General features: G+C 51.8%; 1 protein-coding gene across 3 annotated transcripts; it reads right to left on the minus strand.

The window, feature by feature from the left end:
* Positions 1–358: 358 nt before the first annotated feature.
* On the minus strand, positions 359–26010 carry OTUD7B (OTU deubiquitinase 7B). Of its 3 annotated transcripts, XM_071417316.1 has the most exons (12): positions 25859–26010; positions 18443–18565; positions 17599–17769; positions 16297–16518; positions 10173–10274; positions 9663–9790; positions 8741–8853; positions 6896–7023; positions 6157–6306; positions 5621–5735; positions 4763–4847; positions 359–4175 (listed from the first exon to the last, which is right to left on the minus strand). In XM_071417316.1, the coding sequence occupies exons 2-12, from the start codon at positions 18513–18515 to the stop codon at positions 2883–2885; spliced, it is 2580 nt and encodes an 859-aa protein (XP_071273417.1). In that variant the 5' UTR covers positions 18516–18565; positions 25859–26010; the 3' UTR covers positions 359–2882. The 3 variants fall into 3 exon arrangements, with proteins under 3 accessions (XP_071273417.1, XP_071273418.1, XP_071273419.1); XM_071417317.1 differs by lacking the exon at positions 25859–26010 and having other exon boundaries at positions 18443–18924; XM_071417318.1 differs by lacking the exons at positions 18443–18565; positions 25859–26010 and having other exon boundaries at positions 16297–16588; positions 17599–17763.
* Positions 26011–27157: the final 1147 nt, after the last annotated feature.

Below are 27157 nucleotides of genomic sequence, written 5' to 3' on the forward strand. Positions count from 1 at the left end.
ATGGGAAACGGCTCCTGGGGTCCCACCTTCCACCATCCATCCCCAACCACCCCCAAACCTCTTTTCCATGTAAAGCTTCAGCATCCATATGGCTCATGCTGGGTTTTATCCCTAATTTCGTCCTGAGCCTCAGGTACCAAAGGGATGCAGCTGGGGAAAAGAGCAGCAAGGATAGACAGAAACAGGGAGGGAGGGGTGTTTGAGGGTGTTCTTTTTTAAATGAAAGCCAAGAATTAGTACCAAAATGGAATCACACAATAAATAATCTAAATAATAACCCCAAAATCCCCAAATAATTGGATGGAGAAGGGGATGAGGAGCAGCCGCAGGAGGGAATTGGGGATGAAGGAGCCTCAGGTGCATCAGCTGAAGGTTTTTATTGTCAATGAGTCTGTGGTGCCACAACGAGGCCACAGGTACAGCCCAAGTGCAACGCTCTGGCCCTGTTCACCAGGAGGCCAAATATCACCAATTAATCTGGAATTAATTAAAAAAAAAAAAAAAAAGAAGTTTTTTTTTTTTTTGTGAATAAACCACTGCAGAATTAATTCAGGTCACTCGGTGTCGCGTTAGTGAGACCCAAAGCTGCCCCGGCCTCCTCGGGGATGGCGAGGGTGAATCTCATTTAATAAAACCAAATCAAATCTCATGAACGGGTTTTACACACGCTGAAAGACAAAGTTTTCCTCCACCAGGATCAATTTGAATTCCAACCACACCAGTAAGTGCACTTAGTTTGACCTTGGGGTCACACCACAGCCTCCCTGTGGAAAAATCCCTCCTGGGACAGGTTTGGTGCTTCTCCTCCAGTTTTGGAGCTTTCCCTCCAGCACTGCTGCTTTTCCTACAGATTTTTTTGCCTTCTCCCTCTCCCCTCCCAGGGGGTTTCCTATCCTCACCCAAATCCAGCCTGCACTGGGATGGAGCTACCCAAAAAGGAGAGAAATTCCCCCAAAACCTGAGTGCTGAAGCATCGCCTCCCCCTGCCCTCCCGTGCCCTGGGGCATCCCTGCTCCAGGGGATATTCCCAACACCAAAACAAAGCTGCTGCTCCGATTTGGGGAAAAATAAACATCAGAAAGTGGAATTTGAACCAAGAGCCCGTAAATAGTGAAGGGTTTGGGTCGGGTTTTAACCATCACAGCTTCAAATTTGGGGTGAACCAAACGGGGCAGAGCTTGTGCTGTTTAACCAGCACTGCATGGCCCTGCCTGGGGTTGAAGTCCATTGGAATTCCTGCAGTTTGAGGGAAAAACGTGGAATTTGTTCCCAGGTAAGAGGAGCCAGCTGGAGTGGGTGTCACACCCTCCCCTTCCCACAGCTTCAGCCACGCTCGGGGATTTCATAAAACCAGGGAAAACAACACAGGAATCAAACCATCCCTGGGGTGTCTGAAATTTGGATTTGAAAATCTGCAGACAAAGGAGCATTGCTGGCTGGACTCCAAGTGTTGGGATCCCACCAGGAAAAGCCTTGTTTGGGGGCATTTAGGTGTAGGAAAGGCCTTAACTCAGGGGGTTTTAGGTCTAAATGAACATTTTTAGGGCCAAGTGTAAGGCGTGGGGTGATCCCCCGAGCTCACTTGCAGCTCCTCTGCCTCATCCCTTCTCCTGGCAATGGCCATGGGCAGGAAGGGGTTGCATAGTTTGATTCCTTCTGGAAAATCAACCCAAAAATAGAAAGGAGGGAATGTTGTAAAGCTCTGGCTGAGGGATACAACTCCTGGTTTATTTCCATGTGCTAGGAAATGCTGCACCTCACTCCGTGCAGGATCAGGCCCGGTTTGGGAGCTGCAGTTACCAAAAACAAAACCCCAAGGAATTCTGTGCAAACATCGCAGTGCTAAAGTGAATCCCACCCTGGGAGCCAGGGGGCCGGGATGGGGTCAGGAACAACACGGGAGGATTTCACCTTCTTGTTCTGCTTTTTTAGCCCTGTTATCAAAAAATATGGATTAATTCCGCAGCCTAAAGGTCAGTTGGTGGCTCAGCACAACGGAGCCGAGTTAATCAGGATCAGAGGTAGTACAGAGTAGCTGTGCTCAAGTAGGAGTTACAATGGGGCTGGGGGTGCTCTGGGACCCCTTTCCAGTGGCTTTTCCTGGGGGATTTGCCCCAGGCTCACTGGGAATTCCTGGCAGGAGATGCTGAGCCAGGATCTCCTGTGGGCTGGGGAAGAGAAACCTCCAATCCCTTGAGCTCTGGGAGTCCCCCCTGCCTCAGAAAGAGTTTAAAAACAACATTTTAAAACCAGAGTTCAGCTCACGGGGAGGAGAGGAGGGGACAGAGCCCTGAGCCTGTCCTGGCGCTCGGAGTCATCCAGGACTGGCTGGGGGGTGTCCAACCCACCCTCACCTCATCAAAGTCCAACTCCAACGCGGTGTCTGTCGCTCAGTACCAGCAAGAAGAAATACAGAATAAAACCAGTGTTAAAAAACTCCATTAAAAGGTTTTGTGACTCTCAAAATGGGGCATTTTTGCTCCGTCCCAGGTGGTCAGGAAGTGGGAAGGACCTGGTGGGAGCTGCTCCCCCCTGCCCACTCCCAAAGCTTTGGTCTGGTTTATTGAGTTTTTGAGGAATTCTCCCCCCTCACCCTGTGCTCCGACCCGAGCAGCCCCCCTGGGAATCTTCCTCCTCCTCCTCCTCCTCCTCCTCCCCTGCAGGGGCTCCAGGAGGGCAGGGGCTGCTTCCCCCCTCTCTCCCTCCTGCACCCCATCACTCCCACCAGCCCCTGCCACGCTCCCAGCCCATCCCAGCAGGCCCAAGGCCCGCTCCACCTCCTGCAGAGTGGAAGAGGAGCGTGGGTGGGTGTAAAAACCGAAAGGGATCTCTGTTATTGCATTCCCCACGTGCCCGGGGTCCGGATCTGCACAGGGGGAGCCTCAGAACCTGTGCACCAGCGCCTCCCTCTCCCTGCGCCGCAGCTCCTCCTTGTAACAGCAGGAACAGAAATTCCCAGTCTCTGGGTGTCCGTAAAAGCTGCAGTTGGGCTGTTTGCACTTGGTCTGCTGGATGTTGTAGAGGCCTTGGCTTCTCACTTTATCCACTGTTCCTCCCTTGTCCTGCTCCTGGAGCTCCCGGCAGCCGTTGCTGTGCGGGGGGAGGAGGCAGCCGGAGCCCTCGCACTCGGAGGGGAAGGGAGCCTGGATCTCCATGTCCGTGGGGGAGAACCGGCCCAGGTGGGCAGGGCCGGGCGGGCAGGGGCCGAGCCGGCCCTGGTGGTGCCGGGGCAGGGTGGCATAGGGGGGGAGGCTCCCACAGGGCCCCCCCGCCAGCTGCCGCCGGCCCTCGGCACACGCGGGTGGGTGCAGCCCCTCGGCGCTGCCCATAGAGGGCCTGGGGAAGGTGAAAACGCCGGAATAGCCAGCTGGAAAAGCAGCGATTTTAGCAGCCACGGCCGGCTCCAGGGGCTGGGGGGCGTAGCTGGGGGGCGGCTGGCAGAACGCGGGGCTGGGCATCGCCTCCTCGCTCCGCTGGGCACCCACCTCCCCCTCCGGCCTCTTGGCCGGGGCAGCGCTGCCCAGCGCCTTCTTCTCTGCCTCCTTCTGCCTCTGCTCCGCCAGGAACCGCTCCTCAGCGTCCAGGAGGTACCTCTGGATCATCTCCTCCTGGAACTGGTGCCGGCTGCTGGTTTTGAGGTGGCTGGCGAAGATGAACTTGCGCTCGCCCTGCATGGCGGCGCGCAGGATGCTCAGGCTCAGCCGAACGTCGCTGCTGTACTTGGAGGGATCCGAGGGCTTCTCCAGGGCTGCTTTACCTGCACAAGGCTTCTCTGCAGGAGCCGAATCTGCAGGGGAACATTCCTCTTTGCTGTCCTTCCGTGCCTTCAGGGATCCTTTCTTCTTCTTCTCCAGGGTGTCTCCCTGCCCGTTGCTCACGCCGCCCTTCACGCCCTTGCTGTGCATCAGGCCCCCCATGTTCTTTTTTAGTTTGCTGCCCAGAGTCTTCCCGAAGCTTCCCAGCTTGTTGGCTACCGAGTCTGCTCGTTTTTTATCCTTTTCCTTCTCCTTTTCCCTCTCTTTCTTTGGTTTCTCCCTGTCCTTGGCTGCCCTGGTGCCCCCGTTGCTGGCAGAGCTGCTGCACACCGACTCCTTGTCCGACTCGCCCGACTCCGCCGCCGAGCGAGCGTCGTCGCCCGCCGAGGCCGTGGGGGATTCTGGCTGAGCCAGGGGCGCCTGGGGAGGGAGAAAAGACAAATATCAGAGTCTGGAAACCCCTCAGGTGAAGATTTCCAGGTGGAAGGTGAAGCAAAGGAGGTGGCGTGGCTTGGAACACAGAGGGGACACTGAGAAAGGCGTCCCCAGCGCATCCTGCACATCCCTAAATATCCCCGTGGCACCTTTTCAACCTGAGACAGTCCAGGATCTTATGATTCTATTCTGTGATTCTGTGACACCTGCACTTGCAAATCCAGGGCAATTTCAGGTGCAAATCCAGGGGAATTTCAGGTGCAAATCCAGGGAAATTTCAGGTGCAAACCCAGGGAAGAGGAGGTTGAGACTTGTCCCAGTCTCCCATTTGTTTGGAGCATGGGGGTGTCCCTGAGGTGCCTCTGGGTCATGTGAAGACTGAAAATGGACGTGGAAAGCTCTGGGGAAAAGGGTCCCACATGCAAAACTGAGTCACTTCCCTGCTCTCTGGCAGAATCAGCCACAATTCCTGTGGGCACAGAACCCCCCAGGTAAAGCCCTCCAACAGCTTTCCTGTAGAGAGGAGGGCTTGAATAATTCATAGGTAAAGAAGATCCCCCTGGTCCCTTTACCTGCATGTCACAAGGCAACGTGATCCATCTGACATTCATGTAGCTGTGCAGCAGGTGCAGTTTGGCTTCCAGTGACAGTGTCACGCTGCCATTGGAGGGGGGGAAAGCCACAAGTTAGAGCCATTTCCCACCTGGAAATATCTTCCCCCATATTCACATGATTCCCTGTGTTGTGTGTTTAAATGGGTGTTTTCCAAGGGCACAAAAGGGATAATTATGCAGCTTTGCTTTCAATGAAAAAAACCCCAAAGGGAGAAATCAAATTCCTCGGTGTTGGAATCAAAATGTTGCTGCCTCAGCCATAGGAAGTGCTGGGACCAAACCATGGTGAGATCTGCCCAAAGCCTCACCCAGACCAGGCATGGGCTGGTGGCCACCACCCTCCCTGCTCCAGGGACCCACAACACAAGGATTTCCTGGCAAATGGAAAAATTTTTGCACATTTTTTATGCTACTATCACAGGAAATCCTCCACTGCTGCTGGTGCCTTGAGCTACACCCTGCCCAGAGCCCCAGGGTCTGGAGCATCATCACTTGGATGTGGGAATGAAGCTCATGAGATGTCACAGCCCCACCCAAATGACATCAAAATGAAGGAAAATGCAGGAAAAGCTGAACAGTGCCATTCCCTGGGCACAGCTTTCATCCAGCACAAGAAAACCCAGCTGGGGTCAGGACTGTGAGCTTCACCTGTGAGCTCTCTGCTCTGCAGATCACCCAGGCCCTGGAGGAGCCCTGCAGATCACCCAGGCCCTCATGGAGCCCTGCAGGTCACCCAGGCCCTCATGGAGCCCTGCAGGTCACCCAGACCCCCCTGCAGGTCACCCAGGCCCCCATGGAGCCCTGCAGGTCACCAACCTGGCCAGCCTGACGTTGTCACTGTCATCCTTCCCCCACTGCCACTCCTTGCCCGGGTCCACGGCGAAGTGCACGGGGAGCAGTTTGTGCTCAGAGTCTGTCAGGGGGATCACAGCTGCCAGAAATGGGACACAAATGTCACTTTTACAGCCCAGGAGCACAAATATTCCACACGTGGAGCCAAGCCTGAGCACAGCACCCAGCAGGAGCTTTGTGAGCTGTGATGGCAAATCCCCGTGCCTGGGACCGTGGAATTGTCAGGGCACCATGACCCTCCCAGGGAAGAGTTTCTGCACAATATCCCACCCAACTCTGCCCTGTGCCAGTGGGAATCCACCCCCTTGTCTTGTCACCCTTGTCCCAAGTCTCCCCCCAGCTCCTGGAGCTCCTTTGGGCACTGGAAGAGCTCCAAGGTCAGGACACTGTTGGGTTTTTGGGCTGACAGTGAACATTGATGGGTCCTGGCCAGCTCTTCCTCCCCAGCACTCCCAAACCTTCCTCCTCCTCAGTTTGTTCACCTGAATCTCAGCACTCACCTTGATCTTTTGTGTTTTCCTTCTGCTCCATGGAGACCAGGGCAGAAAAATGAGCTTGGTCATAAGCCAGAACCAGAGGGGAGCGGTGGCATTTGCTGGCTGGGACCTCCAGGGGCAGATAGATCCCTCCAAAGGGAATTGGGGCAAATGCTGGCAACAATTGAGAGTGGTTAGTTCTGATCACAGGTTCAAGAGTTCAGAGCTGTTTGTGCTGCAGCTGCTCCAGAATGAGCCCTTTGGCTCAACTGAGGGCTCACCTGCAATTATCTGTCATCTCAGGGGACATGAAACAAAACCACAGCCCAAAATAGATGTTTATTTTACATCAGGAGGATTTCAAATGTAGAATGAACTGGTATTTTCTATAAAAAGCCTTCCTCTTCACTCCCCCACAAGACAAACTTTGCCCACAGAAGGATGGAAATGGATTAACCTTCCATGACAGGGAACTGAAGGTGATGGTGGAAAATCCAACACCCAGGGAATGGAGGGAAATCCACCACTCAGGGAATGGAATTTCTCACCTCTAGATGTGTGTGTAGAGGTAAAAAAAAAAGAAAAAAAAAGAAAAAAAACCCTTGTGTGGAAATTGGGTTGGGATCCAAATCTGACCTGGCCCCTCCATGGGGGGCACCATTCCCAACCCCAGGAGCAGCTTTGACAGCAAAGAGGCCCCAGAAGGGGTGGAAAGGAAAGGTGGAGAGCTCAGGGAGGCTTTGGGAGGACAGGGAGGTCTCACCTTCACCCCCTGAGTCCCTGAGCATGGTGTCTGCCACCACCACCACGGGTCTCTTCAGCACGTGGGCCAGCACGAAGACGTGGAACTCCTCCAGGCTCTCATACACCGGCTCCTCTGAGCTCTCCACCCTTGGGCAAAGGAGAAGCTGAATGTCATCCCCTGGGTGCTCACACGTTGGCTTTGGAGCACCAGCAGGAGGTTCCACAGCCAGGAGAGGCCGAGCTCAGCGCTGATCTGAGGGTTTGGGTGTGGGTTGCCAAAATGTCCTGCTCCAAAGCAAGGGTTTGTGCCCAGGGAGTGCCCAGCTGCTGCCTGGCATGGCTGGGAGTCCCTCAGCTAAAGATGAGGACAGCTGTGGCTGGGAAGTGTCCTTGGCACACGAGGGAGATGGCAAAAAGGCTCAGCTCTGGGTTATTCTCATTTCACAGTGAGCAGCACAAGGAAACAAAAGGGAACAAAAGGGAGCAGAAGGAAAAACAACACAAGGAAGCAGGAGGAAGCACAAAGGAGCACAAGGAAACAAGGAAACACATGGAAAACACAAGGAAAACACAAGGAAACACAAAGGAGCACAAGGAAACACAAAGGAGCACAAGGAAACAAGGAAACACATGGAAAACAAAGGAGCACAAGGAAACAAGGAAACACATGGAAAACACAAGGAAAACACAAGGAAACAAACAAAAGGAAGCACAAGGAAGCACAAGGAAGCACAAAGGAGTACAAGGAAAACTCAAGGAAACACAAGGAAACACAAAGGAGCACAAGGAAACACAAGGAAACACAAAGGAGCACAAGGAAACCACAAGGAAACCACAAGGAAAACACAAGGGAACACAAGGAAAACACAAAGAAAAGATTTATTCCCTGCCCAATCCTTGTCCTACCCACCAGAAGAAGCCCCAAAATCCTTTCCTGGGACGCTCCCTGGGCCTTGTGCTTCCTCAGGATCTTTGTCCTTCCCCTGAAACCCCAACCAGAGCAACCCAGAGCCTCTGCCCTGCCCTGGAGCACCATGGGTGCAGATTTGCTCCCTGTAGTAGCCCTGGGTGCAGATTCACTCCCCCCTGGGTGCAGATTTGCTCCCTGTAGCAGCCCTGGGTGCAGATTCACTCCCTGTAGTAACCCCGGGTGCAGATTTACTCCCTGTAGCAGCCCTGGGTGCAGATTCACTCCCTGTAGCAGCCCTGGGTGCAGATTCACTCCCTGTAGTAACCCTGGGTGCAGATTCACTCCTTGTAGCAGCCCTGGGTGCAGATTTGCTCCCTGTAGCAGCCCTGGGTGCAGATTCACTCCCTGTAGTAACCCTGGGTGCAGATTCACTCCCTGTAGCAGCCTGGGTGCAGATTTACTCCCTGTAGTATTCACTCCCTGTAGTAACCCTGGGTGCAGGTTTACTCCCTGTAGTATTCACTCCCTGTAGCAGCCCTGGGTGCAGATTCACTCCCTGTAGTAACCCTGGGTGCAGGTTTACTCCCTGTAGCAGCCCTGGGTGCAGATTTACTCCCTGTAGTATTCACTCCCTGTAGCAGCCCTGGGTGCAGATTTATTCCCTGTAGCAGCCCTGGGTGCAGATTTACTCCCTGTAGTAACCCTGGGTGCAGATTTACTCCCTGTAGTATTCACTCCCTGTTGCAGCCCTGGCTGCAGATTCACTCCCTGTAGTAACCCTGGGTGCAGATTCACTCCCTGTAGTATTCACTCCCTGTAGTAACCCTGGGTGCAGGTTTACTCCCTGTAGTATTCACTCCCTGTTGCAGCCCTGGGTGCAGATTCACTCCCTGTAGTAACCCTGGGTGCAGATTTACTCCCTGTTGCAGCCCTGGCCGCGCCCCTGCCCCGTACCCGCCGCAGCCGCCGCCGTTGGTGCCGTAGTGCACGCGGGGCTCGCTCGATGCCAGCTTGATCAGCTCGTTCCACTCCTTCTGCCACTCCTCCTCCGTGTAGACCAGGCCAGACTGGAAAAAACGGCACAAAGAATCCAAAATCATCCAAGCCAAGCGCTCCCAGTTGCTCCAGAGGGGGTTTGTACCCACGGCACAACTTTTCTCTATGGGTTTGTGCAAAAAAGAAATCAACACGTTCTGCAGCACGGCCTCCATTCCCAATGCTCACCCAGATTTCCCCTCTCCATTTCAATCCATTCCTCCTGTCCTGTCACTGGGCCCATGGAGGAATGTGCTCTCTGGTGATGGAGTGACAAAACTGCTTTTTGTCTCTTTACAAAGGGAAAAGGTCCAGAGGTTTCTCTCCTCATTTAGGTAAAATGAGACCTCGTGGAACTTGGGGGACCTGAGGATTGCTAATGGGACAAACAGGAAAGTCTCACCTAAGCAATTTCCTAGAAAAAGAAGAGAACAAAGGAATGAATCCTTTTGTGAGGTGTTTTACCAGGAGCAAGGAACTCTTGCCCCTGGCTTGGTTTTTCTCTGCAAAGAAGAGAATTTTGCCTTTTATTAGAACTTGTTATTTTGCTTTTTAATAAAACTTTTCTGTTTCCAACACTATCACAGAAGCTGTCCTGCTCATTTTATGCCTTCTAAGGAAGCTGAGCTATCTTGGTGTGCTGTAAATCTCCAGGAGTTTCTAGGACCTGGCTCAAGGGGATCAACCCATCAATCCCAAGACCCTTTTCTTTTGCTGCAGCTCTGACTGCAGGACACCCCTCACCACAGCACAGCCCAAAATTCCAGGCTGGCACCTCCCAAAGGCCCAGGATGTTTTCCCAGGATGGCAAAAAGGGCCCAAACCAGCACTCAGCTCCCACCTCCTTGTTCTGCTGGGTCTGCTGCCAGCGCCACCGGCGCCTCAGCGCCTCCCGCTCCGCTCCCTTGTCCATCAGGGTGTGCAGGGACTTCCTGAGCATCAGATCCCTGTCATGGAAGCCCCACATTCCTGGGGGGAGAAGGAACAGGAAGGTCAGGAGGAGCTGGTGTGGCACCCTGAGCCACTGAAGGGAAGGGGCTGCTCCATTATCCCACATTTCCTTCAGGGGAACTCGCCCAAATCAGAATTACACACAAATAACAGCCAGGATTTTCCACCTAGAAATTTGCTTTTCCCCCTCTCTTTGCTTTGCCCCCACATCCTTTATTTCCCCCCTCACAGCCCATCAGAGTGGGAGAAGGACTTGAGGAGCTGCTGGCAGCCCCCTCCCTTGAAGCCACTGCTCCTGCACAGCAGCAGCATCCAGGATGGCTCCTGCCCCCAGAGGAGGGTGTGGGATCTCCCCCAGGGATTTGGTGGCTGTTTCCTTGTGGATTAAGGCCAATCTTACCCAGGGAGGCAGCGTGGAGCAGGCAGTTCCCATCCCCAGTGGTGGCCAGGGGCAGCAGGCGCTGGCAGCTCGGATCCACCGTCACCCACCAGTTGAGACGGCCTGGGGAGATTGGGGACAGTGTGAAACCATGGACTGATGGGACTGGGGGGCTCTGGGGGCACTGCAGGAGGGGATTTCAGCCCTTCTGGAAAAAAACCCAGCTGAACAAGCAGTTTAGAGAGCGTGGAAGGAGCATCTGGGCAGGTGGGAAGGTACAGACCCAGCCCAGGACTGGGTGAGGAAGAGTCAGGACAAAGCAACAAAAAGAGCTTGGAGCTGCAAAACTCCCTGAGGATGCCAGGAAAAGACTGGGCTGGATTTGGGGCAGAATTACACACAAACAGGAGCCAGGAATTCCACCCACAGCAGCTCTCCTCTATCTGCTTTTCCCCCACATCTTTTATTTCCCTCCCCACAGCCCATCAGGCTGGAAAGGCCACCAGGAGCACCCAGCACAAACAATTTCTCCAGGGGAAATCAACCTTTTTTTTGCTTTTTAGAACCAAATCCCTCCAGTTTCAAGTCTCTCATGGCCACATTTCCCTGCTCACTGTTTTTTAGGCAGAATATTCCAGGATTTCTGCTGATCCCAGCAGCTTTCCTGCTGCAAATGCAAACTGACAGCGCTTCAGACTGGGAGTTTTGGGTCACTGTGGTGATTCAAGGCAAAAGCAGCTAAAAGGAGAAGGTTGGAAGAAATGCCCAGTGTGGCTGAAGATTCAGCCCTTCCCAAGGGAGGGAAGCTGGGCTGGATCAGGACTTTGCACCCCCTGTCTGTGTCTGTGTCTTGCCCTGCCCTCAATGTCCCTCCTTGGCTGCCGTTTGTTCCAGGGCTTTTTCTGCATCCTGTGCAGGTTTTTGGCTGGATGAGGCTGTTTAGGTTTCCAAGTTGTATTGAAATTGCTCCTGCAGGAAACCAGCCCTTTTCCTTTCATTTTCAGAGCCTCTCCTTCTTCTGGAGCACGATCCCAGCACAGAGACACGGGATTGCTGGGAATGCTTTGTGCAACCCCAGGGAGAGCAGCTGGAGAGGAACTAAAGGCAGAAAACAGAGCTTAAAGCATCCCCAAACAGCAGAAATGCTCTTGGCATGTCTGGCTGGTGCCTGGGAGGTTGTGCAAGCCCTGTCCCAGCCGGGGCTCAGGGGACACACCTTGCACAGGTATTTCTGTGCCCAAGTGTTTGCACTGACTCCGCTTACGCAAGAGAAATCGGCTCCAAAGGAACCCCACGCCCAACCCAACCCAACCCAACCCTCCTGGCAGGGTTTGGCTCCTGCTGGAAAGGCCAAGAGGGTGCCCAGAAGTGTTGAAAACAATTTCAGAACCCAGGAGATTCCTCTGAGTGCCCTGGAGGGCTCCAGAGCCTGGCAGGGAGCTCAGAGACCTTGGCACCTTTGCCTTCGATTTTAATCATGGAAAAAACAATTCCCAACTGTGTGTGAGGAGTTACAAACCACAAGGGTTTGAGTAGAGTGATGGTGAATTTATCACAGGGTGAAAATGTAGAATTTTGGGGTGTTTGGAATGGGGGTTCAGGAGGCAGCATGGAGGGATTTGGGTGGAAATTCCTCTGGCTGCCCTGGATGATTTGAGCCCCTGGCAGGGGCTCAGAGACCTTGGCATGGAGGAGAAGACACCTGTGCCTTGGATTTTAACCCATGGAGAAAATTACCAACTTTATGTGAAGATTTACAAGCCACAAGAGTTTGAGTAGAATGAGAGTGAATTTATCACAAGGTGGAAAAGTAGAATTTTGGGGTTTTTAGAATGGGGGTTCAGGAGGCAGCATGGAGGGATTTGGGTGTGCCTTGTCCTTCCTCTTTCTTCTCCTTGTCCTCCATCTTCTGGGTGATGGTGGCACTTTTGGACTGGTTTAGGATAGAGACAGAGTGTCTAACATAGGTGACAGGGATTGGAAAATTATTGTAAATAAAGTACAGGCAGTTTTTAGTATAAAAAGATAACAGCACCCCAAGGCAGTTCAGTGTGCTGGGCAGATCTCAGCAGGTCAGAAAAAGAATGAAATAAAATAAAAATAAACAACCTTGAGAACCACAGCTGAGAGATCCTGACTCCTTCTTTGATTGTGGGGCTGGGAAAAGGAGATTTTTCAACACCTTGGAGTCATCTCGACCACAGAGACTCCAAGAGCTGCCCAGAAGTGTTGAAAACAACACATTTCACTCTGTGTGTGTGGCTCTCAAGAGCCAGCCCTGGGAGCTCTGCAGGGAATCAACTGGATTTAGGAGCCTGAGGGATCTTTCTAGATCTTCTGCACAGAGGAAAAGTCCATTGGCATCCATTGGATCCCTCAGCACCATGAGCCTGTTCTACCCCACAGGGGATGATAAATCCCAGTGGATTTCCCAGCAGGAGCCACCTGAACAGGTCACAGCAATGGGGAGGAGCTGATGGCTCCACCCAGCCTGAAGGGAGGATTTGCCTCATCCAGGCCATAAATGAGGATTTGCCTCATCCAAACCATAAATGGCTTCCCCAAGGCTACCAGGAATCCACTCTGGCTTCCAGGCACGGGGAGTGGCCCAGGGATGGCTCCAAGGGTTCAGGACCTTTCAGTTCTTCATGATTTTTATGCCCCAATACCCTCAGGTACCATGGACTGCTCCTCCCTGTGTGACTCAAACAAACCCAGTGTGCAAATTCCCAGCTCAGAGCAAAGCCTGAGTGCTGATCCACCAGGGCTTGTGTCAAGCCAAGGCTCCACTGAGGGCAGAGACCTTTCCATGCCACTCCAAGCCCATTCAAAGCATTCCCAGAGCATCTCATTGAAGTTTTCAGCCACTTTGAAAGCGCTCACTCTGCCCCAATGGTGTAACAGGAGCTCTGAAGACGTGGGGAAGAGGATCTGAACATTTATTGAGCTGTAAAATGTATTTCTTTAATCCCCTAAGGATGGTGTGTGCTAAATTAATAATGGGAGTCCCTGCAGATCACAGCACCATGCTCAAAACCCTGCTTGGAATATTTCACAGCTGCACCACAGCCCTTTGTTACAGACAAAACATTCACTTCTAACAGCTCCCAGACACTCAAACCTCCAGAGACATTTTCTAAAACTCTGAATTTCTAAACTCCTTCCCATTAACAGCATCTCAACACACCTGGAGGCGCCTCCAGCCCACAGCTGAGGCACCCAGCAACCCCCAGCCCCAGATTTGCTTTGTGCTGGGACAGAGGGAGCCAAGCCCTGCTCTGCTGGGATAAGATCTGGGGCTGATCTGCACCAGAGGCAGCAGCAGCTCCGCTGTCAGCGCCCAGCACTGCCGTGTAATGGGATCGCTGGGATCGAGTGCTCATTCCCAAAACATGAGAATATTTCTTACAGCAGCTCCTGAGCAGGAGAGGGGGAAGCTGGGCCCTCAGAGTGTCTGTTATCCCTAGGGATGATGTGTTTTCTGGTGTGTGCAGCAGCACAGAAACAGCAGGAGTGTAAATGTAAACCCCCCTGAGATCCCTCACGGGAACCTTCCCGGTGCCAGGGGTGAGGATTTTCCCTGTCAGCATAAATGTCCCCTCATTCCCTCATTCCCAAATCCCTGGATGTCCCCTCATTCCCAAATCCCTGAATGTCCCCTCATTCCCTCATTCCCAAATCCCTGGATGTCCCCTCATTCCCAAATCCCTGGATGTCCCCTCATTCCCTCATTCCCAAATTCCTGGATGTCCCCTCATTCCCTCATTTACAAATTCCTGAATTTCCCCTCATTCCCTCATTTACAAATCCCTGAATGTCCCCTCATTCCCTCATTCCCAAATCCCTGGATGTCCCCTCATTCCCTCATTCACAAATCCCTGGATGTCCCCTCATTCCCTCATTTACAGACCCCTGGATGTCCCCTCATTCCCTCATTCCCAAATTCCTGGATGTCCCCTCATTCCCTGATTTACAAATTCCTGGATGTCCCCTCATTCCCTAATCCCCTGGATGTCCCCTCATTCCCTCATTCCCAAATTCCTGGATGTCCCCTCATTCCCTCATTTACAAATCCCTGGATGTCCCCTCATTCTCTCATTCCCAAATCCCTGGATGTCCCCTCATTCCCTCATTCCCAGACCCCTGGATGTCCCCTCATTCCCTCATTCCCAAATCCCTGAATTTCCCCTCATTCCCTCATTTACAAATCCCCTGGATGTCCCCTCATTCCCTCATTCCCAAATCCCTGAATTTCCCCTCATTCCCAAATCCCTGGATGTCCCCTCATTCCCTCATTCCCAAATCCCTGGATGTCCCCTCATTCCCTCATTCACAAATCCCTGGATGTCCCCTCATTCCCTCATTTACAAATCCCTGGATGTCCCCTCATTCCCTCATTCCCAAATCCCTGAATTTCCCCTCATTCCCTCATTTACAAATCCCCTGGATGTCCCCTCATTCCCTCATTCCCAAATCCCTGAATTTCCCCTCATTCCCTCATTCCCAAATTCCTGGATGTCCCCTCATTCCCTCATTCCCAAATCCCTGAATTTCCCCTCATTCCCTCATTCCCAAATTCCTGGATGTCCCCTCATTCCCTCATTCCCAGACCCCTGGATGTCCCCTCATTCCCTCATTCCCAAATCCCTGAATTTCCCCTCATTCCCTCATTCCCAAATCCCTGGATGTCCCCTCATTCCCTCATTTCCTCATTCCCAGACCCCTGGAGCTCTCCAGAAACCTGGAACCAAACCAGGGGGTTGCTCCCCAGCAGGCACTGCTGGAGCAGCAGCACTGACCTCCAGAATTTATCAGGAATTCTCTTTTCCCTGTGTCCCCCCAGGACTGACAGGAGGCAGCTCGGGGTGAGGCAATGCCAGTTTTGGGCTGTTCTCCCTCTCAGCACAGGGACAACAGCCCTGGCTTGTGTGCACTCAGTTCCCGTGGGTGAAGGGAAGCAGCTCCTACTCCACCCTTGCACCAGGTCATAAAAATGATGGAATAATTCCCTGCTGGATGTGCATCCATGGGATATCCCAGCGTCACTGTCACATTGTCTGAAAAATCCCCTTGCCCAGGATTTCTCCTCCTGAGAAGCCTCAGAGCAAAAGGAAAACAACATCATCTCATTTGCCTCTCCTGTGTTTTGCTGCTTGGGAATGTGGCTGGAGATTGTTTATCCAGCAGGTGAATTGTTTGGACTTAATGACCAATCACAGCCCAGCTGTGTCAGACTCTGGAGAGAGTCAGGAGTTTTCAGCATCATTATTATTTCATCATCATCATCATCATTGTCTTGTTAAGCCTTCTGTCAGTATCCTTTCTCTAGTCTTTAGGATAGTTTTAATATAGCATAATATAATAAGATAATGTAATGTAATGTAGCATAATATAATATAACATAATATAATAAAGCATAATATAACATGATTTATATTATATTATTTATATTATTTATATTATTTATATTATTTATATTATTTATATTATATTATATTATATTATATTATATTATATAGCATAACATAATATAATATAATAATATATACCATAATATTATATATATTATATGATAAGATGTGATGTAATATAATGTAAAATAGTGTAATGTAATGTAATAATAATATAATATAATGTAATATAATAATATAATATAATATAATATGATAAGATGTAATATAATATGATGCAATGTAATATAATATATGATATTATATAATGTATTATATGACAATATAATATGACAATATAATATAATAAATATAATTAATATCATATAATTAATATAATATAATTAATATCATATAATGCAATATAATATAATAAGATATAACATAATATTATGTATGATGTTATATGATATGATGTATGTAATGTAATGTAAATATAACATAACAGAATATAATGTGATGTAATATAATATATGATATAGTATGATATAATATGATATGATATGATATGATATGATATAATATAATATAATATAATAATAAATTACCCTTCTAAGAACACGGAGTCAGATTCATCATTCCCCTCCTGCCATGGGGGACCCAGAGAACACCACAGGGTGGTGCCCAGCAGACGCCAGCACCCCAGGGTGCTCCTGTGGGTGCCACTGCCCATGTCCCACGTCCCCAGCACTCACCAGCCTGCTCCAGGGCCACCAGCATGGACTGCTCGATGAGGTCCCGCTCGATGAAGCTGCGGAAATCCTCGGAGTAGACGGTGAGGTCGGGCAGCTGGAAGGTGCAGATGGGCATCTCCAGCAGGTGCTCGCTGCTGCTGCTGCCGTTGCTGGAGACGTGCGAGCGCGCCAGGGACACGATGGTGGAGCTGGCATGGGAGATGCCCCGGGACAGGCGCTTCTCTGCGGGAAAGGAGCGGGAACGACCGGCAAAGTGGGGCGGGAGTGGTGTGACAAAACCATCCTTTGTCCCCTTAGAAAGGAAAGGAACCCACAAGTTTCTCTCCTTGATTAGGTGAAAAGGGATCTCATAGGCCTGGAGGAATTCACCTCAGAGCCATTCGTTGCTTTGTTCACTTCTTTTTCTAGAAAATTGCCACTTTTGGGAGGTGTTTTAACAGGAGCCTGGAGAAGAGGAGGCTCTGAGGTGACCTTAGGGAGGTTGTAGAGAGCAAGAAGGTCGCCTCTAAGCACACAGTCTCAAGCTACATCAGGGAAAATACAGGTTGGATATTAGGAAAAAAAATTCACCCGAAGAATAATAAAGTACTGGAATTGTCTTCCCAGTTGGATATTAGGAATTTTTTTTTTTACTGAAAGAATAATAAAGTACTGGAATGCTCTTCCCAGGGAGGTGTAGAATCACCATCTCTGGATGTGTTTAAATAAACACTGGGCATGGCACTGGGTGCTACAGTTGAGGTTTTAGGGCATAGGTTGGACTCAGTGATCTCAGAGGTCTCTCCCAACCTCATCATTCTGTGATTCTGAACCTCAGAGAAAGGAAAAAGAATTCTCATCCTTTGCTGTGCCTTTGTTTGTGCAAAAGTGGAATGCTTGGAACACAAACCCTGTGAGGAACGTTGGAAGGAGCTGGGGTTGTTCAGGCTGGAGGGGTTTAGAGGTGCCCTTATTGCCCTCTGCACCTTCCTGAAGGGAGGTGCAGACAGGTGGGGTCAGTCCCTGACAGAAGCAGAGGACACAGTCTCAAGCTACCTCAGGGAAGGGACAGGTTGGAAAATTAGGAAAAAAATTTCTACTGAAAGAACGACAAAGCACTGGGATGCTCTTCCCAGGGAGGTGCAGAATCCCCATCTCTGGATGTGTTTAAACAAACACTGGACACGGTGCCACAGCCTGGTCGAGGTTTTGGGGCACAGGTTGGACTCAGTGACCTCAGAGGCGCCTCCCACCCTCACCATCCTGTGATTCTGCGCTCTCACAGGGCACTGCCCACCCAGGACACTGCTCCAGGACACTGACCTTGCACGAGGTCATCCTGGCGCTGCAGGGGGGGCCTCCCTGGCCGTGCCACCTCCCTCTCGGGGGGCCGGGAGCCCCGGCCCTCGTTGAAGGAGTGCGGGAGGTTCCCGGCGTGCACCTGGCGCAGCTGCTCGAAGTCGCTCAGCGCCGCGCTCAGGTCCCAGTTCTTGCCTGCATGGGGAGGTGGAGCCTCTGTTTTTCCCGTTTTCCACGTTACAGGTGTGGAAGCTGAGGAATTTTCCCCATTTTCCCCATTTTTCCCCATCCAGGTGGTGTCAATCCCCAGGTGGTGGAAGCTCAGGAGCTGGTGTGCAAGGGGAAGGCCGCGTTCCCACATACCAGGAATTATTCCCATTTTCCCCAGAATTATTCCCATTTTCCCCAGAATGATTCCCATTTTCCCCCATTCCAGGTGGTGGAAGCTGAGGAATTTTCCCCATTTTCCCCATTTTTCCCCATCCAGGTGGTGTCAATCCCCAGGTGGTGGAAGCTGAGGAGCTGGTGTGCAAGGGGAACGCCACGTTCCCACATACCAGGAATTATTCCCATTTTCCCCAGAATTATTCCCATTTTCCTGGAATTATTCCCATTTTCCCCATTTTCCCCAGAATTATTCCCATTGTTCCCCATTCCAGGTGGTGGAAGCTGAGGAATTTTCCCCATTTTTCCCGGAATTATTCCCATTTCCCCCATTCCAGGTAGAACAACAGCACTTATACCTCACCCACCACAGAAACAGAGGCACTCCCTAATCACCTACGCTGGAAACCATTCCAGCCTCCACCTCCCTCACCTTTTCCCTCCCAGCCTGGGCATTTCCAGGATGATTCCCAGTTTTCCATACCTTCAAGGAGGTCCCTGGCCAGCCCTGGCTCTGCCCCCGTTGAGCGAACAAAGTCGGACAGGACGATGTCCATAGCCAAGGCCGGAGGAGTCGGCGGCACCAGATCGGCTCCTGGGCATCAACCTGGGGATGGAGAGCACCAAGAGCACCCCTGGGCTGCACCTGCCCAGCTGGGAACCAGCTGAGGGGTGAATGAACCTGCCCCCACAAATTCAATGTGCTCCAGGTGCATTCCTTGGGAGCACCACACTCTGCTGTAACCAGCAATGAGCATTGCCTTGGAAAACTCATGAGCTAAACTCAGTTTTCATCTGTCAAAGGGGGTGGAGCTTTTCTTTCCAAATTAGGGGTAAATGGTATAATAAATATAATTTATTACACATTCATATATAATATGAGTGTAATATATGTATAATATAATGTATAATATATAATATGAATGTAATATATAATATAATGTAATGTAATATAATGTCATGTAATATAATGTAATATAATATAATGTAATATAATGTCATGTAATATAATATAATATAATATAATGTAATATAATGTAATATAATATAATATAATGTCATGTAATATAATTTAATATAATATAATGTAATATAATGTCAGGTAATATAATATAATATGTCATGTCATGTAATGTCATGTAATGTAATATAATATAATGTAATATAATGTAATATAATATAATATATTGTTATTGTATAATATATCATTTATTATATAATATTATATATATAATTATCATTTATTACATATTCATATAATAAATGAATTTTTGGGAGCAATGAGAAAGCAGAAAGTTTCTCTTGTGCATTTACAGGGAGTAAATCCCCACCTCATCCCAGCTGTGAGGCAGGGAAAGGGAAGGATAAAATGCTAGAATTAGGAGATGTGTTCTAAGGAAAATATATTTTAAAAAGCCCCTTTCAGACAAAAATCCCAACTAAATAATCCCAATTGCTCTGGCAGACAAAATCAATGTCCAGACAGAGCTCCTTTCCACTCCAGAGCTCCTCTGACTCCTGAGCCCTTCCCAGAGGGGCCCAAAACCACGGATTTCTTCTGTAAATCTGGATTTTGTTGGGTTCTGAAGGCGTGTGCTGCTGCCATGCCTTCAAATCCTGATTTTCTGCATTCCTGGGGCAGAGAGGGAAAGGAAGAGGAGCCTCATCCGTGGGAGTCCAGATGGGCAAAGCACTCCACGGAGTTTGCAGCTGTTAAGGCTGGGATTCAAATTCTGCCATCAAGGAACAGTAAAGAATGGGAAGAGAATTTATGCTGAAAATCAAGAAGGGGAAAATCAAGAGCTGAAAATCTGGAAGGGGAAAATCTGGGAAGGCTGGGAGAGGCAGGTGCTGGTGTTTGAGGTGTAAGAGTAAATTTCAGGATTGTGTGGAATATGAACAAACCTGGTTGTTTTCTTGGTGCTTGAAAAATAAAGTCTCTTTCTCAGGATTATCCCTACAGACAGGCAAAACCCACCTGGTACCTTAAAATATTTTTTTTTTTCCCAAGATTATCCTTAAAGGTGGGTGAAATTCCCTACCAGCACAACTCCCCCCAAGCATCCAGACTTTAACCTGGAATTTCTTGGCTTTGCTGGAGAAACACCTTTCCCACAATGGAGTTGTTCAATTCCTCCTCCCAGAAAAGCTGCCAGAAGTGATGCCAAAGCCCAGCACATTCCTGGAGCAGGATCTGGCAGCAATTCCTGCTCTTACTCCACCAATTTAGGGAACATCCCTAATTAGGAGCTGCACTTTTGGATCCTCTAATCCCTGGCAGGAGCTGCAGGAGCAGCTCCAGGATGAGATAAGGGGTGAAGCTTCCTTCAGGTGGGTGTGGAATTCCAATGCAAATGAAAACTCAGCAGAGCTTTGGGGAGGGAGCAAGCAGCACATCCCACCCCCTCTTCCACTGCATTCCAAACTCCCTCGTGCACAAAAATGCCAGGGAAAACACAGATGGAAAACTCTGGGTCCAATGAGGTGGTGAAGGATTGCTGGGGATTTATTGAGGGATTGGACAGAGATGTCCCCACCCCAGAGTTATTGATTGTTGGAAGGGAAATGCTCTCTGCTCTTCCCTCCTTCCAGAACAGGTGGGAAATGTGAGCCCAGGGAGGAAACCCCAGCCCCAGGAGATCCACAAATCCATCCCAATGGAGCAGGCACTGAGCACACCCCAAAGCCCCCCAGGGGTGCACGGGGGTGATCCAAAGTGAGTGTTCCTGGCACATTCCAACCAGAAACACATGGAAAACCTGTATTTAGGACTAAACTCAGTGATCCCAACAGCTCCTTGCAGGCTTTTCAACAAATGTTGAACAAACATCCCCCCCTTGCTGCGCAGGGCCTGAGCACAGCAAGGCTCCTGACGGGGCTGAGGAGCGATCGCGGTGCTGCAGCCACACCTCACCGGGCCAGGAGGAGCTGGAGCTTCATGCAGATGGAATTCCACGGTCACAGAGCCATGGGAAGCCAGTGAAAACCTCATCTCAAAGTGCCAGGGCATCCACCCAACACTGACAGCAACCTGCAGCCTTGCAGGCAGGGGAATGTGCCCAGTTCCACCCCTGGGAATGGGGCAAAGCTGGGTTTGGTCCTTGCTGGCAGGCTGCAAATCCTTCCTAAAGGGAATTCAGGCCTTTCACACCAAATTTCCACCCAAAATAAGGGGGAAAAGCCCTTGGAGCCTCCTCTGTCTCGCTGCCTACAGCCTCTCCCAGGGCAGCTCCAACTCCACCAACTCACCAGGAGCAGGTGGAGCATCCCGGCCCTCCTCAGGCAGGGCTGCAGCCCTGCCCCAACGCCATCAGGAAAATCAGCAAACTGAGGGAGGAATTCAAACCTAAAGGTCCAAGATCTCAATGTCTCTGAGCTCCATCCTGGTGGGAAATCAACCACTGGGAACACTGAATTGAAACAGCTCATCACAACCAGCTGTGGAGCAGCAAAACTGGATCTATTTAAACTTCCAGACTGGAATTTATGGGGCTTTAATTCCCTTTTTTTTTGTTAGATTTCAATCCTGAAGCTGAACATGCTGCAGAAAGAGGAAATAATTCTCTTTGTTAGGGCCAAATTCTGACCCAAGGTCAGCCGCGACCTGTGGCTCCACTGTGTTTATAAAATACTTCCAGAAATATTTTAGGAGCAGCAAACTCTGACGTCTCTGCCCCGGATCTGCCACGTGATGTTTTGCTGAGGGCAGGAACCAAGCTGGGAGCCAGAACTCCACTCCCAGGGCTCTGCTCCTCATCCCTTCCCCACAGGGACATGAGGAACACCAAACCAGACCCTCAGGGAGCTGCAGGTGAGGCAGGAGGTGCCCAAATCCATGGGAAATTGAATCCTGCCAGACCCACGCGGATGTTTTCACTCGCAGCAGCAGCAGGGAGCTGCAGAACGGTGGAAAACCAGCACAGATCCAACTCCTAAACCCCAAACCCTCCAAAATCCTGAAATTTGGAAGCGCTCAGGGCTAAGCAGGGGGGTCCTGAGGGGACTTGCAGGTGGGACATGGGAGCAGCTCCAATCAGAGACTATGAGAAAAATGAGCTTTTCCATGAGCTCTGAGTGAGCACAGCCTGATGCTCCTCAAGAAGGTTCCTGATGCTCCTCAAGGAGGTTCCTGATGCTCCTCAAGGTTCCAGATGCTCCCAAGGATGTTTCTGATGCTCCTCAAGGAGGTTTCCTGATGATCCTCAAGGTTCCCTGATGTTCCTCAAGGAGGTTCCAGATGCTCCTCAAGGAGGTTCCAGATGCTCCTCGAGGTTTCCTGATGCTCCTCAAGGAGGTTTCTGATGCTCCTCAAGGAGGTTCCCTGATGTTCCTCAAGGAGGTTCCTGATGTTCCTCAAGGTTCCCTGATGCTCCTCAAGGAGCTTTCTTGATGCTCCTCAAGGAGGTTCCCTGATGTTCCTCAAGGTTTCTGATGCTCCTCAAGGAGGTTTCTGATGCTCCCCAAGGAGGTTTCCTGATGCTCCTCAAGGAGGTTCCTGATGCTCCTCAAGGTTTCTGATGCTCCTCAAGGAGGTTCCCTGATGCTCCTCAAGGAGGTTCCCTGATGTTCCTCAAGGAGGTTTCTGATGCTCCTCAAGGTTTCTGATGCTCCTCAATGAGGTTTCCTGATGCTCCTCAAAGAGGTTCCTGATGCTCCTCAAGGGGGTTCCTGATGCTTCTCAAGGATGTTTCTGATGCTTCTCAAGGAGCTTTTCCTGATGCTCCTCAAGGAGGTTTCCTGATGCTCCTCAAGGAGGTTCCTGGTGTTCCTCAAGGTTCCCTGATGCTCCTCAAAGATGTTTCCTGATGCCCCTCAAGGAGGTTTCCTGATGCTCCTCAAGGTTTCCTGATGCTCCTCAAGGAGGTTTCTGATGCTCCCCAAGGAGGTTTCTGGCTTCCTCGTGCTCCCCAGAACAGTGAGGGCTGCCCCCATCCCATCCCACATCCCACCCCTGGCCCTGCAGGTTATCTAACAGCACCAGGATTAGCAGCACCCGTCCTGACCTGACACCTGTGCTGTGTCACTAAGCTCCAGCTGCAAGTGCTGGGTGGGACACACACCCTGCAGCCTCTTCCAGGATGGGAATCGACCCAGCTCATCATCATCATCACCATCATCATCATCATCATCATCATCATCATCATCATCACCAAAAAAATCCAGTTATTCCTGATGAAACTGATGGTGCAGGACACCTTTGGAATGCTGGATGGGACACACACCGTGCCTGCCTCTTGCAGGATGGGAATTGACCCAGATCATCATCATCATCATCATCAACAACAATAAAAAATCCAGTTATTCCTGATGAAACTGATGGTGCAGGACACCTTTGGAATGCTGGATGGGACACACACCGTGCCTGCCTCTTGCAGGATGGGAATTGACCCAGATCATCATCATCATCATCATCATCATCACCAAAAAAATCCAGTTATTCCTGATGAAACTGATGGTGCAGGACACCTTTGGAATGCTGGATGGGACACACACCATGCCTGCCTCTTGCAGGATGGGAATCAACCCAGATCATCATCAACAACAAAAAATCCAGTAATTCCTGGTAAAATTGAAGGTGCACGACGCCCTTGGAGTGCTGGGTGGGACACACACCATGCCTGCCTCTTGCAGGATGGGAATCGACCCAGATCATCATCATCATCACCATCATCAACAAAAAAAAGTCATTTCTGATAAAACTGATGGTGCAGGAGACCCTTGGAGCCCCTCAGCCCCCAGGAGGGGAGCTGGGAGTGCAGAATGAGGCCAGTCTGACAGGGAAGAGCAGGGATTTTGGGGAACACACAGCACAGGCAGTGACTGAGGATTTTTTCCCCATTTTCCTTGGAATCATTCCCATTTTCCCCATTCCAGGTGCTGGATGTGACTCTGTGGCTGCACCTCATGCTTGGTAGGAACAGCTCACCAAGATTCCCCATTCTGGGGACTTCTGAGGAAGTTTTAGCTCAGTCCAAAAGGACAGCACAAGAATCCTCATAAATGAGCTGCTCCAGCAGGGAAAAAGGGCTCCTAAAGGGGCTCCTAAAACCACCCTGGTGCTCAGGAGCTGGAGCAGGAGTGAAAGTTCTGGAAATCATCCCATTTTTATAAATGTGCTTCAATGAACAGTTTTATCTTTGTTTTTTTGGTTTTTTTTTCCCAGAGTTCCAGCTGTTTCCCAGTGCTCCAGACACAGCTGGGCTCCTCCCAACACCCAGCTCATCCTGAACCTTGGGCTGATGAAGTCACCAGAACCTTCCACTTTTTATCTCCAAGATAAAAGCCCAATAAATCTCCAGCAGCAGCTCCATCAAATCCTGTCCCACCATCATCATCATCACTCTCCTAGTTATCAACTGCTCCCAGAATTACAGGATTCTCTAATCTCTAATGACAGGGTTCTCTTCTCACTGACAACAAACTCAGCTCCCTCAGTGTCTGCACCAAAGAAATTCCCTTTGAGCCAAGTTCTCCCTAAACCAGGCCATGATTATTTCCAGCCTGAGCTGGGCCTGGCACACGCTGTCCTTGCCTGGATCCCAGGGGATGCTCCAGTGTCCCCTCTGCAATTGAGGCCACGGCAGCTCCATCACCAATTCTGCTCATTTTATCCCCAGAATGTTTCAACTCAATGCTGCTCCTGCCAGGATATTCCATTTTCAGCCCTTTGCAGAGATGAGTTGAGGGTGGAACTCGGGACTGGGAGAGCTGAAGTGCCAATTGAGGGCCAGAGCATCTCCCAGAGAGAGCAGAGCCACATCCTGGCACGGAGTGGCACAGATTCACCACCAACACCAGCAGAAAATTAAACATATTCCAACAAAAAACCGAACCAGTCATTACTGAAGAGCAGAGTCCTGAATTTTGAAGCAGTTTGGGCACACAGCTCCTTTTCCCATCCCCAGCTGGGCTCCATCCCAGTGGGATTTGGATGCTCCTGCCCACACCAGGGGCTGCCAAGGCTCTCCCAGCTGAAGCAGGCAAAGGAGATACCTCGATCCAGCCACATCCAACACTGCATCCACAGGTGGCCCCTCCAGAAGTTCCTTTAGCACAAAACCATCTTTAAGTAGCTTAAAAATCCCATTAAAAAAAAAAAAAAAAACCAAACCAACCAAACTACTCAGCATGGACCTGTGCTAGGTCAGGAAGATAAAACCCAGCAGCGTCAATGATTCAGAGCAAAGAATCCTGGCTGGAAGTTTGGACTTTCCAGCTCTGTGACTTGTAGGAACCGGGAGATCCCTGGTCCCGAGGACCCATTTCACAGGCAGGAAAGCCCCGCAGCATTCCCGGTGCACCGGGATCCAACACAACTCCCGGGAGGCTCCGTCCCCCTACCGGGAGTGAGGTTCCCTGGAGCTGGGGATGGGCCGGGGCTGTGGCCGGGAATCAGCCAGACGAGAAAGGAACTCCCGAACTCCCTCTCCTCACTCCAGGTTTCTTTCTGAGCTCGTGTTTCGCTCCAAACGGAGAGACCCCAGCCTGGACCGGGCAGCCGCGCGGAAATCCCGGCGCTCCCGGGAGAAAACAACCACCAAAAGGAAAATTATTCGGGACAGGAGCAGGAAAATGTCCCCTCCCCGAGGAGCCCCGAGCCGCGGGGGTGAAGCCCGGGGGGCTCCGCACTGGGAGCGGCCGGGGGGCGGCCCCGGAGCAGCCCCGCAGGCCCCCGGGCTGAGCAGGGACCCGCGGCCGGCACTCGCACCCCGCCACCCGCCCCGGTACCCCGGGACAACCTCCGCGACCGGCCCCGGGAGCCGCACCCCGGGAGCGACCCCGGGAGCCGCCCCCGCCGCCCCCTCAGGCCGCGCCGTGACCCCGCGGGCGCCGCCGACGCCGCCCCGAGGCCCGGCCCCGCCAAAACTTTCCCGAGGCCGAGCGGGGGCCCCGCCGTTACCTCCGAGAGGCTCCATGGGTGGCCCGGAGCGGCCCGGCCCGGAGCGGCCCCCGGGCCCTCCCGCCGTCGTCGCCGCCGCCGCCGCCGCTGAGGCCGCTCCCGGGGCGGGGGGGGGGGGGAACAGAGCGGGGGGGGGGAAGGCGGAACGGAACGCGCCACCCGGAACGCGCCGCCACCCCCGTTCCCGCCCGGAACGCTTTGGCGGGCGCACGCGGCCGTGCCGGCAGGGGCCAATGGCGGCGCAGGGCCGGGCCAGGCCACGCCCACCTCGGGAGCTGGGGGGAGCAGAGCGCCCCCTGGCGGCGGGACGGGGGGAGCGGCACCGAGATCCCCCCGGGACCACCGAGAGGGCGCGGGACACCGGGGCGGCACCGGGACCACCGGGAGGGGCCTGAGACCCGCTGTGTGCGGCCTGAGACCTCCGGGAGGGGCCTGAGACCCCCGTGAGGAGCCTGAGACCCCATGTAAGGGGTCGGTAATCCCTGCCACCGTGGGGCCCGAGACCTTGAGGGTTGTCCCCTTCCGTGGGGTCAGTACCCCCAGAGCGGGGCTGAAATGCCAGCCCTGGAGGGTGAGGGGTCAGCACCCGCTCCCTGAGCCTGATTCCCACTGGGAATCCTTTCCCCAGCATGGAGAGGTTCCTGTTCCTCACTCGTGGCATGGGCAGCAGCCCCAGATGGCCCCACATTCCCTGTGACATTCCCTGTGACATTCCCTGTAACATTCCCTGTGCTGAGGGCCTGAAATTCCCTGGGACATTCCCTGTCACATTCCCTGTTCCCAAGGACGCCACATTCCTTGTGACATTCCCCATGCCAAGGGCCTGAAATTCCCTGTGACATTCCCTGTGCCATTCCCCGTGCCATTCCCTGTGACAGTCCCTGTTCCAAGGGCCCCACATTCCCTGTCACATTCCCTGTCACATTCCCTGTGCCACAGGTGGGCCAGGCCCTGTTTGGGAGCAGTGGCCAGCGGGGGCCGGAGGCTGCAGGGGCTGGTGACAAACAGGCCACGTCATGCCCCCAGCTCAGCTGATCCCAATTCTGAATCCATTCTTTGTGTCCTGCCAGGAACCTGCCCTTGTTTGTGTCCTGCACAAAGGGATTGTTTGTGTGGCTGGGCAGGGAAATGTCCAGCACAGAAAGGACAGGCCCGGGGTTTGTCCCTGCTGGCTGCACAGTTTGTCCTCACAGTGGATCCTGCCTCTTGTCTCTGGTGGCCAGGAAGGGGCTGGGGTGCCCCTGTGCTCCAGAGTGATCCCTGTGCTCTGAATGTTCCTGTGCTCCTGAGTGATCCCTG

The sequence above is a fragment of the Agelaius tricolor genome, unplaced genomic scaffold, assembly GCF_023055355.1.
Source record: "Agelaius tricolor isolate 1412-34295 unplaced genomic scaffold, bAgeTri1.0.p SCAF_69, whole genome shotgun sequence".
Classification (NCBI taxonomy): domain Eukaryota; kingdom Metazoa; phylum Chordata; class Aves; order Passeriformes; family Icteridae; genus Agelaius; species Agelaius tricolor.

Excerpts from the sequence above, each read along its gene's own strand:
- OTUD7B (XM_071417316.1), bottom strand. The coding sequence starts at position 18,515 with ATGGACATCGTCCTGTCCGACTTTGTTCGCTCAACGGGGGCAGAGCCA. Across the intron at positions 10,275-16,296 it reads GGTGGCCCTGGAGCAGGCTG|GCCGTCTCAACTGGTGGGTG; the intron begins GTGAGTGCTGGG and ends CAATCTCCCCAG. Across the intron at positions 5,736-6,156 it reads GGAAAACACAAAAGATCAAG|CTGTGATCCCCCTGACAGAC; the intron begins GTGAGTGCTGAG and ends CATTTCTGGCAG.